General features: G+C 35.1%; 1 protein-coding gene across 1 annotated transcript; it reads right to left on the minus strand.

Annotated features, from left to right (window-relative positions):
- Positions 1–6626: 6626 nt before the first annotated feature.
- On the minus strand, positions 6627–10954 carry LOC132178569 (ultraviolet-B receptor UVR8). Its single transcript, XM_059591011.1, has 7 exons — positions 10643–10954; positions 9866–9905; positions 9426–9705; positions 8979–9328; positions 8483–8884; positions 7674–8058; positions 6627–7155 (listed from the first exon to the last, which is right to left on the minus strand). The coding sequence occupies exons 3-7, from the start codon at positions 9648–9650 to the stop codon at positions 6913–6915; spliced, it is 1605 nt and encodes a 534-aa protein (XP_059446994.1). The 5' UTR covers positions 9651–9705; positions 9866–9905; positions 10643–10954; the 3' UTR covers positions 6627–6912.
- Positions 10955–11776: the final 822 nt, after the last annotated feature.

An 11776-nucleotide genomic window follows, 5' to 3' on the forward strand; every position in this document is an offset into this window, starting at 1 on the left:
GAGGTGGTGGTGTGCTTATATAGGGAATAAAACGGACCAAATTTGATCTTGTTGATACTCATACCTGTTTCTCTTTTCTGGTTCTAAAAAACAAAATTAATTTATCCGAAAAAAAATAATAGTAATAAATAAAGAGGGTTAAAGAGCCTGATTAAATTAAACAATATGCTTGGGGCCACCAACCCCATGATTTATGGTTTAGACTTTAGAGGGAGGTCCAAAAATCCAATCCAGTAAGTTTGGCCGTCATTGCCGTCAAGCAAGCTCTCTGTCAGAATCTCTTTCTACCCTTTTTTTTCTTTATTTGCCTGAAAATTAGGGGAACATTGTTAAGGCGGTAGAGTCATAATTAGTGGATTATTATGTGTTTTGGTCAACTTATTGAGCTGGCTAGGGTTTTAGAATGGCACGCACTCAATTACTTTTCATTTGACACATTTGCTCATGTTCGCGTATCACGTTGGAGTTATGTTGAGGTATATGTATCAAATTATATAAGTTAATCCTAAATTGACTTATTTAAGTAAACGGGTCATACCCTTCAAGTTTCACCTACTAATTTTGTGTTTGATTTATATAGGATTCGCGATTCGTGTAAAAAATTATTAACTCTAAAAAAAAAAAAAAAAAAAAAAAAATTAACAAATAACTTAAACACAAAACACTCTTAGAAATACAAAAATAATTTTTACCGAACAATTTTTGTAATAAATAAAAAAAACCCCAAAACACATTATTTTCTGATCATCTTGCATTATTTACTGTACACCGACACTTTCTCAATGAAATTTTTCTGTCGGTGTTGCGCTGAAAATGTATACTCCCCAACTTTCTTTCTCCATCACACAAACACCTTCTGACTTCTTTTGCATCTACTTATTATGGTCGATCGTTCAAATAGGTTTAATTTCCCCTTTAATTAATATTTGTTTCAACATTCATAATTAACCCGTTTGCCTATCATTATGAGGGCGTTGAAAGCACTGAAAAATGATTATTTTTTCACTGATGATCATATATTTATTTGTTTATTTATTCATGCTTACATGATTGAATTACATTGGTTTTGGAAGATTTTTTTTTTTTTTTTTAAAGATAAAGATATAAGATTGAAATAATCCATTGAAAGAAAACAGAGTATAACGTAGGGAGGGGGGAGGGGGAGATGAGGAGATCGACGGACAATTCTTTCTAATGCACTTGGTCGTTGGAGGCTGACAATTCTGGCACAAGCATTATCCATTTATCCCTATCTATATTGGGAAAGTCGATGAATAATTTGAATCTATAGTGTTCTATGTCTACCCTCTCTGCCCATAGTGGAAAGTTTGAAAATTGTCTTTGTAATTTTTTTTAAATTAAATATTTTACTTAATAAATCTTATTTATTGAAGAAAAATTTGAACCCACATTTTTAAAAAAGTGTTAAAATATTAATTAAATAATTATTATTTCATATTAACTTAAACATTTTAAGATAATTAGTGATTTAACCCTATAATTGTTACACTCTTATCTCATTCACGTATCATTAATTTAGAGAGACATATACCGATAAGTTCTATTACAAATTGAGTGTTAGTTTAATTTTTAATTTTTAATTTTATTATTTTGTTAGTTTGATTGAGTATGTTATGTATATAGTCTTACCTTAAAAAAAAAAATTCCTTTTAATATATATATATAGAATTTTGCAGCCCACATGGGTCCGTACTATCCGTCAATTTGCTGACATGGACATCTTTTACTAGAGAGGGCACGTTCTCCCATGTGAGCCTTGTTCCCTTAGATTCTGCCCCACTGGGTCCCTCAACTTTAGGTCAAATCTAATCTAAACCATTCGATTATTTTATCTGGGAAGCATGAGTGTCCGTTAAAGGTCGTTGATCGATCGACTCATCCAAAGTCCAAACTTTGCCAAAGCAGTGTGGAGTTGGCAGGGTCCTTTCAGTGGCTTCGTTTTTCCCAAGCACTGGGTTTGGTGGGTCCAATTGAAGGGAATGGGTCATGACTCCAATACTCCTTGGCATTGTGCTCATCCACTGTACACGTTTCTTCCTTACATTGATGTGACTTGGCAGATCATTTTCAGCCATTGATTTTCCACAGCTATATCATTTATTCGTACTTTTTAAAATTATAATTGGATCTTTACACACGGACCATATAGATCCAACTATAATTTTAAATGAACGATTCTAAAAAATTCCTTTGCACCGATCCAAATCCGTATTTAGAAAGGTGTGGAACCATGCACCCACATTTGTGCATTAATAATGTGTAGGGGTGGATAAGATCACACTATATACTCTAATTATTGTGCATTTTGAACTTGCTTGTCTAAATATGCTGCATGTTTTATGGAAATGTTCGTTTTCTATCGTTGGTGCCCCAATCAAGTCCACTCATTCCCGTAGGAGCATGAAGAAAATCATAAGATTATGGAAAGATTATGTAACTCATAATAGAACAGAAAAATACAAAATCGTAGATGATAATCAAATCTCATAATATGTTCTACCATAATCGAGTGAGGGTATTAGTTCAGTTTCAATTGAAATAGATGTTTCTTGTGTCACAATCTTAACGGGTTTAATCTTAGCTAGAACTGAACGTATGCCAAATCTATAATCTATTTGATTGTTTAACAAAGAAGAGAAATTCGTGGTTCTCACGCTAATTCACTAATGAGATAAATCTTGCTTTCCCTTTTGGGGTGTATATATTGCCAAAGAACAAATCCTTAGTTTCTAATGAAAGAAAGCGAAAGTTATTTGTTGATAACCACAAACCATCTCAGGCTATCATTATCGATCATGATGATGCTATTGCTTGCACACTTTTTGATGGTGGTGGAGTATTTCCATTCGGTTGAAACATCGCTCTGCAGACACGCAAACCACTCATTTTATGTCTTTGTATCATGCGATTGCAACTTCTACCAAAGTCAGCTAAGCCAATTAAATTAGTATTTTTTTTAAGTGATTAATCTTATAAATTACATTTTTATTTAATAATATTTTATTATGCTAACATGGCATGTCTTAACTAACCCTTGTTTTTATTTATTTATTTATAACAAGAATTGATCATAGGATTGGTTGTGGCCGTCAAGTAAGCATTGTGAAAGGAATAAGAGTACTGAAAAACTTAGAAGATTGTTGTGCAGTGATTGAATGAATGAAATAGTTGTATACCTCTTGATAGCTTGTTTTCTAAATGTCACGGGCTCTCTTTTCTCTGCATGGGCCTTATCAGGTGTCTTCTTATTATTAGACAGTGCTTTAACCGAGTGTGGTGTTTGGTCACTAATTTTAAAGAATTACATATCATGCCACGTCGTGATATAGTTTTGACATATGGGCCTTGTAATTAGCTCTATCTGAGGAATGAGAGCCCCCTATCTAGATGGATTATTCTTGAGCACACCAACTATTACTAATAATAATAAAATTAGGGACACTGATTCCACCATATGCAATGCAGCAGATAGATAAATATCACCGACACCGTTAAAACCATAGCCTCAAGAAAAGTATCTGTATGTGGGGGGGAATGTAGAACTTTTTTTTTTCCTAATTGTTTTTATCGAAGGATGAATGTAGTACTTGATTGTACATACATTAATGATTGATGACCATGTGGATGGAAGAGGAACATGTGGGCGAAAGCTAGTAAGTTAATGTGAAAAGAGCTATTCGACCACCAATTATCAACCCCAATATAATGGCTCTGAAGAAAAAAACAAAAAACAAAAAAGAAAGCTGAATATAATTAAGGTTCAAGCCTTAATTATATCAAAAGTGCATTGATACGAACTTTTGACAATGATATCTTAAGCCATTAATACTAACCCGACATGAATTTAATACAAAATTAAATGATTATAGTAGAATAATTTAAATTGCTTAATTAAATAAGTTGTGTATCACATTTACTATTTAATTAAGTCCCAATTAAAAAAAAAAAAAAAAATTTGTGGGTAGATGCCCTACCGATCAGGGCTCCAAGGCTAATTATTTAGAGTATAATTAATAATAAGTTATTCAACAGTGCTTTCCCACTTGAATAGAAAATATATTTCAAACCAATGATGATAATTGATAAGAGCACGACAGTATATTTATATTGTATCTGAATCAAGTATCCAATGGACTCCATTTCTATTATGTCATCCTGGATTGAAGACGTACGTCTCATATATTTATATATATATATGATCGACTCTTGCAAAATGTTAATGCAAGTAATGATTAGATCATGTGGTGGCGTAGGGAATTAATAATGTCAACATCTTCCTCTATTTCTCACTTATCAACTTAATTATAATTGAATCATTATGTCAAACTTGCTTTATCATATAATAATGTCCAGATTTATTTTGTTTTATTATTTTTTTTTTTCATTTACGTTTATAAGCATACCAACATGCCTAATTATTTTGCAAGGATCCTTCACATGAATAAAGTTGGCAGATAATATATCTTAATATGTTCATGATAAAAGTGATTTCATAATGAAACAAGAAAAAAAAAAAAAAAAAAAGTTAAACGTTAGAGGGATTAACCCCTTTTGACAGTGTTTATAATTTTTGATACGACTCGCGAATCCAATATATAATTAAGGTGTTGGGGTTGAGGAGTTTAATCCATTTAATTAAATGAGTAGGATTTGGTTTGACCTATATAGTCTTATACTTACGCTTCAACATTCGACATAATAGCTGGTAATTTTTGCATAACTTATGAATTCGACACAAACTCAGTACAAAATTAAATAGTTAGAATTGAGGAGTTTGATCCGTTTACTCAACCGAAAGTTTTGTACACAGGCAGATTAACCACACCCCTTTTCCTCCCCAACTCCCAAAAAAAAAAAAAAAAAAAAAAAAATAGCCCAAGAGGGATTAGCTTGGAATAGGATAGAACTTCATAGAACTTCATAGAACTTCAAACAGGGCCTATGATTGAGACGCATACAAGGTATGGCCACATTGTTGTCTCATTCTTTACGCTTATCAGATTTATAAGAAACCTGGAGAGAGAGAGAGAGAGAGAGAGAGACAAAGAGAGAGAGAGGAATGGGTATGTTGTGGGTTCAGATTGGATTTGAATTGGGCCGGTCATGAAGACCCAACGGGCCAACACAGATCATGCCCACATTTTGGGTCCCATTAATAATTAATGATATGGAAAAAAGTGAGTGAACCTCATGATATGGAAAGATCCAAAACAAGAAATAAGACAAAAGGATGTGGAAGTGGCATTCCGTGACATTTTCATATTGGGAAAAGCGAGACAATAAAGAAAGAAAAAAAAAAAAAAAAAAAATCTTTTTGTCTTCAACGTCGGCTACTCTTCTTCAAATACACACCCTCACGTTAAGGACTTGAAAATGCTAACTTGCCCCATAAGGATCCACCTGCACACAACTCTCCATCGGAGAACTTTAGTCCTTGCTTGTTAATGTTATTACAAACCCTGCAAAAAATGAAGTTACACGTGGACTTAGATGGCTAATTATTTGTTGATAGATTACCGATTGTTTCAAAAGTTTAAATTAATAAGATTTTTTTTAAAGTTTAAATTTACAAGAAAACCTAAATTTAATCATTTAAATCTCATTTGTTTTGAAATAAAACGTTGTTTAGCTTATACGAAAATGAACAAATATATATATTTTTTTATATATTTTTATTTAATCATATTAACCTATAAAAATTTAAAATAAAATTTTATTCACAACTAAAAAAATCAACCTCAAAATTATGTTTAATTAAAATACACACGCATTATTCATATAATCTGAGGAGGAGCTGTGAGAAAGAAAGTGATGACGAAAAGGAGTTGTAAAGAAAAAGAGACTTGCAATTGTTCTTCCATATTATTTGCAATTTGGACAGGTAATTATGAGATGATCCTTGTGAGAACTACTTGCTTTTGAGCCTTGTGAGAACTACTTGCTTAAGCAGGTGTTCAGGTAAGTTGAGAGTTATTCGGGCAAGTAGGGCTCAAAAGGAGGTAAGTTGAGAGTTGTTCGGGCAAGTAGGGCTCAAAAGGAGCTCTCTTACAATTGTCAGAATGAGGGTGCAAGAGTATATATATACATAAGTTTTTGAATGATGTAGAAATATGTACACTCAGCCTTTTGCTTTTTTGGGTAATTCTTGTGACATGACAACTTTCTTCTCACAAGAAATGAGAGGAATATCAGTGGTCATGTCATTTATAAAAAGCCCACTTGAGCCCAGCAAGACCCATTTACCTTCAAGCTGGGGTCGATCGATGGGTTTCTAGTGTTCCTTGTAAAAAGTAAGAATTCATTAATTGTAACAAGAAAAAAGTCAGCCTTTCTTATCTTTATAGGTTTCTAGTGTTCCTTGCTGACACCTCTACCCTTGCATGTTTTTTGTCCTTGCGGGACTCCTTAATTGAACTCTCGGCGTGCAATCAACTGTACTAACCAATTAATCACCTCCATACGCAAGAGATGTGCAAATATATTTTTCTTTTAAAATGATGAAACCTAAGTGAACAACAACCGTCCAATAAAAGAGATGATGTTGATGCATGAAGGCATTTTGTTTTTTGTTTTCACAAAGTCGTACGTAGGTAATTAAGCAGATGAGATGACTAATGAATTGAATTAGAGATAAAATAGGTTATAATGAACCTTGACAAATGTATCAACTATTAACTACTTGAAGCCTAAGTGCAAGCCAATTTTTCAGATATCAACAACCCACGTCCCTGTGTACCTAGCTTGAACCTTCACAATTTTTTTTTTTCTTTGTTTCTATGTACAAAATAAACAAGGAAATCTAAACACCAAATGCTGATAATGTGATGATGATAAATTAGAGGATAAAGCATATGTGGTGCAAGTAGAGAGGCAGGTAAAGCTAAGTAACAGCTAGTTGAGATCAATATCAACCAGCTCTGGGCTTCCCCTTTCGGTCTGGTTGGCAACAAGCTCTATGCCCAGCTGCCCTTTATCTCCAGCACCAAATGCATATAGCTTTCCTGATTCAGTAAGGGCAAAAGTGTGGGCGTTCCAGTATATGGAATTGGTGAGGCTGACCTGTACCACACGCTCATTTACTTGCTTCAATGATGTTACCAGCTCTGGGCTTAACACATTTGCATGCCTATTTCCCTGAAACATACAACATATCAAACACAACCAATATAATTCAGAAACTTCATCAAATTCAATCTCTCTCTCTCTCTCTCTCTCTCTCTCTCTCGCTCTCTCTCTCTACAATCACTAAATGCAGCATTGCTATCATTGAATCTATAGCTCCAGGTGTCAATAGTGACCTTATTATACTCTTTCCCAAAACATCAGAGTATGCACTGGCAATGACAAGCACATTATTGAGATATGGAAATTGGAAATTAAACAAATGGTATGTAAAATGAATGATAAGCCAAAAAATAAATTGGGAAACTTAACCACTTGGTCAAATTATTCATTATAATTAAACTTTAGACAATAAGATCAAGATATGGAGGCATAATTAATGGTGTCCAAGGCCCAAGGATGTATGAAGCAGTCCTTAAAAAAAAAAAAAAAAAAAAAAAAAAACAGAAAACTGCATACAATCTACCCATTGAAACCAGATTAAGCCAAATTAATAGATAAGATGATAAAGAAAAAGGAAGAAGCTAGACCTGTCCATCAGCACCGGCATTATGTCCAAGACTAGAGGATTCTCCACAGCCAAATGAATATACATCACCATCATCAGAGACCACAAAGGTTGTGTAATCCCCTGTAGCAACATGAACTGCTTTCACATTGCTCAAGGATTCCACCACCTTAGGAACTGATTCACACTCTTCATTCCCATGACCCAAGCACCCGTAACGCCCCCAACCCCATGTACAGACCCGTCCATCCCGCCCTACCACAGCAGCATGCCAAGCACCAGCTGCAACAACTATTGGCTGAAGGCTCAAAAGCTGAAACTGTTCAATTAGTCGGGGGTACTTCTCATCGGTTCTTGCACCATGTCCAAGCTTCCCACCCAAGCCACACCCAACAGAGTATACTGACCTGATATAATTAAAAGAATAAAGAGCAAGCAACTTGGTAATTATATCCAATGCATTTATTAGAAGCTATGCAGCTCTATAAGAAAATAAGTTAGATGCCGATCAGGCTTTTGTAACGTCACATCCCTGTTAGAAGTTTGGAACTTTTGGGATAGTAAATGAAAAAAATCCTGAAGATGTCTTCTTTGAACCAATTTGGAAATGAATTTGAAAGATGATTTTTATCGTGAAATAAAAAAGCACCACATGTCCGAATATCAATTATAAAGGAAAGATCTACGTGTATGTTGTCACTTAGAAACTACTCAGCATGTTGAGAAATTTTGAAACTTTGCGACATGATGAAAATCTTCTTATGAACTTCCCAAAATTGTATTAAAACTATTAGAATGCCATCTCAAGATAAAGAAATGAAGACAGCTCACATGCCACTAGGTTGACAGGCCAGAGCAAGAAGGTAGCAGTATCCGGCTGCAATTTGCACCACTGGTATGTTTTCCAGTGCCCCCAACAAAGGATGGGGCTCCACATCATTTGGGTCGGTCTGGTGACCAAGTTTGACATCGTTGCCCCAAGAAAATGTATAAACCCTGCCTTCTCGTGACAGGACAGCCGTGAAGAAATTTCCAATTGCTGCTTGCACCACAAATATGTTTTTCAACGACTCAACCAGCTGTGGAGTAGTAACCAATTTAGCTCCTTGAACTCCATACTCGGCTTCACCAAAGGAGTCCTTTCCGAAGGCGTAAACCCGGCCAGCATCGCTGATCAGCATTGTCTTGCCAGCCCCAGCAGCTGCTTGGATAATTCGAATGCCTTGCAGAGATCTGCAACATAATGCAGTTCAATTAACTTTCCCTTAAGTCAAGTAGTTTCCTTTCCATATTCTTGTATTTACAGTAATGGTCAAACGGTTGCAACCTGATTGGCTGAGGCCGCCATTCCTCTTCAGTGGTGCCATGTCCAAGCTGTCCTGAGCTGTTAGAGCCGAATGAGTAAACAGCTCCCATTGATGTCACAGCAATACTGTGACCGGGCCCTGCTATCGCCTGCGATTTCTCCCTCCTGCAACATGCTTCTCCAGCCAGCAAAAACCGCAGGACCAGCTTCCATGACCCCCCACATCTACGCTTCAACTCTTGGCGTTCTTCTGTGGTCATTGGCCTAAATATAGCCCTCTTTTGGCACATGTCCAGAGCAGCAAGCTCCGATAAGGACAATTCAAAGTCAGGGGGAAAGTTTGCAGGCTGCCTAAAGAAGGAGCATGTTGCCTGCAACAGGCACATTCAAAATCAAGTCAGCAGCATTATCAATTCTAACATTGCAAAACATCTTTATTCTCAAAATGTACATAATAAGGACACTTGCCTCTAGTTTTGCAAGATCTTGAGGATCCAAATGACATGCTGTCAGGACATGGAGGACAATGGAGGGATTGGCAGACAAGGGGAATTCTCCAGGGATGGAATCCCCGAAGCAATGGCGTTGCTGTCGCTGAAATGCTGGTACAGGTGAGGAAACAATAGCAGTAATTGGCTGGTCAGGAATGTTATGGTATTGAATAGTTGGGGTTCCACTCGTTGTGGCGTCCATGGGCACTGCCACAGTTTGCAGTGCCCAAACTTGGCGAATGAGTAGATGCAAATTGCTGTGAATTAGGAAGACACGAGCACAAAAAATTATTACAGTACTCTCGCCAATGAGTATCCAATGCCTAGATTTAAATATATCTTACTATTTATATCCATTAGTAACTTATCAAAAAACTATTTATATCCATTAGTGGAATATTGGGTAGATGTATCTACCTTGAAATATGTATGGATCAGCAAACTTCAAGTCTCAAACCTACAGACAAAACGCATGTTCATAAAATTTCCTTGTATGACAGAAACTGAATTATATAACAAACTATCTCCATTTCAAGAAACCCATTTTCTGAAACAGACCTAAATGAAAAATCATCCTATAGAAACAAAGGTGTACATAGATGTACCAAAGGAATTTGTGAACCGATCATTGAAAAGTTAAGCTCAACCCAACTGAAAACAGCCCATCCAAATTGAAAGGACCAGCAGTAACTCGCACATATTATCAATTCGATGAGTCAAAGATATGAATTTAAAACACGCCAAAAGAAGAAAACGTTGAAGAGAAGAATACCAATTCTCCATGGGAAGGATATTCCACATCCAAAAGAAACCCCAAAAGAAAAGAATTTTGATATGAAAAGAAAAACTCCTATTCACGTAAATTCATCATAGCTTTAAAAAGCCAGATCAACACGATCAAAATGAACCAAGCAAGCCAATTCCAACACCCATCCTTCAAAACTCAGAACAGGGGTCACAATCATAAACAATCTTCCGTAGAAACGACAAAAAAAAAGTCTATCTTTTTAGAATACCCAGATCGTAATATCTATCATACAATCCGATTGACAAGAAAACTTGATCAGCAACCAAAAGAAGAAAAAACACAATCTACCAAAAACAGAACACAACCACATATGCTTAAACAACTTTTCCATCTGTACATTATGATCATTACAGATCGAAACAGAACAATTCAGAAACGAGGATTACATATCAGAGAAACCAGGATTCTTCAAAACCCATCTGCATCCGTCAACAACTGCACAAAATTTGCCTTTATTCTTAACCAAAAACAGCAAAACTTGGATCAAATTGGAGAGAGAGAAAGTGGGTGTCTGATCAGAGACTGGTCAGTTATCTTAGACGGTGGAATACGAATTAGGCTTGGGATTTTTCCAAAGATATGAGAGAAAAGGAAGGGAATTTTGTAGTGAATGAATAATTTTTAGCTTTTTTAATTTCCAATGGGAGGTTGTGTATCTCTTCTTCTATATCTATACGTTTTCTAAAGCGATGAGGTGTCTCGAGGTGGTGAAGCAGCAAAATGCTACATTACCATATATTTATACTCTAGGTGGTTTGACACGTCAGCTTCCTCGTGAGTCGTGACTATGGTAACTCCGTAACCTTAACCTATGGTCGAACGAAAACCATGGTGAACTATTCTATTGACGAAAAGAAGACAACGTTGGTGAACAAAAAACATTTATTGAAGTGTTATTTAGACTAACTAAACTTTAAATTCTGATGGGATATAGATTTTTTTTTTTTTTTCAAAATTGGATTAATACTCTTCAAATGTTGAGTAATATTAGGAAGATAACTTTTTTGTTTTTGTCCTTCAAAACGTGATCACCAGTAAATCAAAATTTAATTTAATAATGATCTTATCAAATTTAATAGTAATTTTAAAAATCAGATCACATTTAAAAATACATGAGAAAAACAAAAGTCTTCCTTCTAACATTAATCATTCAAAAATATGAGTTTTGTATATGTTTAACCAAAGACTGAGTTAGAAAAAATTTATTCAATTTGGTTAATTTGAAAGAAAGCTCTATATATTTTTCTAATCATACCCTATTTAATTAATTTCTATTAATTATGTGTAGAGAATTATTGGAACACATGCATGAGTAATCTACGAGCACAAAATTAATCATCCAATTTAATGGTATATTTAATTATATAAAAAATCCTAATATAATGAAATTGGAGGATGAGTCACATGCTACACCAAGAATATTCTATGATGGGCTTTGGTTTTTCGCATCAGAAGATGCTGGATATTGGGCCATCAACGCGATAGATAGGATAGGGACTCTTATCTATCTTATGGAGGAG

This window comes from Corylus avellana, chromosome ca4 (assembly GCF_901000735.1).
Source record: "Corylus avellana chromosome ca4, CavTom2PMs-1.0".
In the NCBI taxonomy this organism is placed as follows: Eukaryota; Viridiplantae; Streptophyta; class Magnoliopsida; order Fagales; family Betulaceae; genus Corylus; species Corylus avellana.

Excerpts from the sequence above, each read along its gene's own strand:
- LOC132178569 (XM_059591011.1), bottom strand. The coding sequence starts at position 9,650 with ATGGACGCCACAACGAGTGGAACCCCAACTATTCAATACCATAACATT. Across the intron at positions 8,885-8,978 it reads TGGCGGCCTCAGCCAATCAG|ATCTCTGCAAGGCATTCGAA; the intron begins GTTGCAACCGTT and ends ATTATGTTGCAG. Across the intron at positions 8,059-8,482 it reads GCCTGTCAACCTAGTGGCAT|GTCAGTATACTCTGTTGGGT; the intron begins GTGAGCTGTCTT and ends TAATTATATCAG.